Source organism: Eimeria mitis, genomic scaffold, assembly GCF_000499745.2.
Source record: "Eimeria mitis Houghton genomic scaffold, Emh_scaff9623, whole genome shotgun sequence".
Taxonomy (NCBI): domain Eukaryota; phylum Apicomplexa; class Conoidasida; order Eucoccidiorida; family Eimeriidae; genus Eimeria; species Eimeria mitis.
The window spans coordinates 1-1,456 of NW_024016806.1; the positions used below are offsets into that span (position 1 = coordinate 1).

The window sequence follows — 1,456 nt, forward strand, 5'->3', positions numbered from 1 at the left end:
TATATATATATATATATATATATATATTGCAGCAGCAGCAGCAGCAGCAGCACTAACAGTACTAGGAACAGCAGCATGACCAGCAGCAGCAGCACCGGCACCTGTAGCAGCAGCAGCAGCAAGAACAGCAGCACCACCAGCACCAGCACCAGCACCAGCACCAGCGCCAGCACCAACACCAGCACCAACACCAACACAAGCAGCAGCAGCAGCACCGGCAGCAGCAGCAGCAGCAGCAGCAGCAGAGCTGTGAGTGTTTGCTGCTGCAGGCAATGAATGAAGGTCGAGGCTCAACACCCCACACTGCTCGCTTCTTAGCCTGGAGATACGGCCTGGGGGGGCAGACAAACGCAACCCTAGCAGGTGCACATACACCTTGTCTTGCTGCTGTCTTTGTCTTTGTCTTTGTCTTTTTATTTTTTTTTTTGCTGTCTTTGTCTTTGTCTTTGTCTCTATTTTATTGCTGTCTTTGTCTTTGTCTTTTTATTTTAATGCTGTCTTTGTTTTTGTCTTTGTCTTTGTCTTTTTATTTTTATTTTGTTTCTGTCTTTGTCTTTGTCTTTTTATTTTATTGCTGTCTTTGTCTTTGTTCTGCTGCTGTTACTGCTGCTGCTACTGCTGCTCCTACTGCTGCTGCTGCCACTTCTACTGCTGCTGCTGCTGCTATTCCTATACTGCTGCTCTTGCTGCTGCTGCTGCTGCTGCTGCTGCTGCTGCTGCAGGAGAGGCGCTGCGAACAGCAGCAGATTTGGGTGACAGCAACGCGCAGGTGTTGTATGCTGCTGCTCATCTTGCTGCTCTAGGCCCGCATTCAGCAGCAGCAGCAGCAGCAGCAGCAGCAGCAGAAGCAGCAGCAGGAGGTGGAGGAGGAGCATCTTCTCCTGGAGGCATTTCTTTTGCAGCTGGCAGCAGCAGCAGCAGCTCTGCTGCAGCAGCAGCAGCAGCAGCAGCAGGAGCAGCAGCAGGAGAAGGGGGGCGAGGCCCAATGCTAGCAGCGGGAAACACAACCGAAGCACTAATATATTTTGCTGCTGCTGCTGCTGCTGGCCATCCCCAGGCTCAATTCACCTCCGCGCTGCTGCTGCTGCAGGGGGCCTCTCCTCTACATAAAACAACAAAAGACAGATGCAAGACAGCTTATAAAGTTTGTCTCTTTCTTTCTCTTTCTGTCTCCTTTTTTCTTTCTCTGTCTCCTTTCTTTTTCTGTCTCCTTTCTTTCTTTATTTGTCTCCTTTCTTTCTTTTCTCTGTCTCTTTATTTGTCTCTTTCTTTCTCTTTCTGTCTCCTTTTTTCTTTTTTTCTGTCTCTTTCTTTCTTTTTCTTTCTCTTTCTTTGTCTATCTTTCTTTTTCTGTCTCCTTCTTTCTTTCTTTTTCTCCTTTCTTTCTTTTCTGTCTCCTTTCTTTCTTTTTCTGTCTCCTTCTTTCTTTTTTTCTGTCTCCTTTCTTTCTTTTTCT

The 1,456-nt window shown here is 47.2% G+C and overlaps 1 protein-coding gene across 1 annotated transcript; it reads left to right on the top strand.

Moving 5' to 3' along the window:
* Positions 1–75: 75 nt before the first annotated feature.
* EMH_0097710 (uncharacterized protein) lies at positions 76–992 on the top strand (the record flags this gene model as incomplete). Its single annotated transcript, XM_038021965.1, has 2 exons — positions 76–249; positions 804–992. 2 exons carry the CDS (start codon positions 76–78, stop codon positions 990–992), a joined length of 363 nt encoding a protein of 120 aa, XP_037879149.1.
* Positions 993–1,456: the final 464 nt, after the last annotated feature.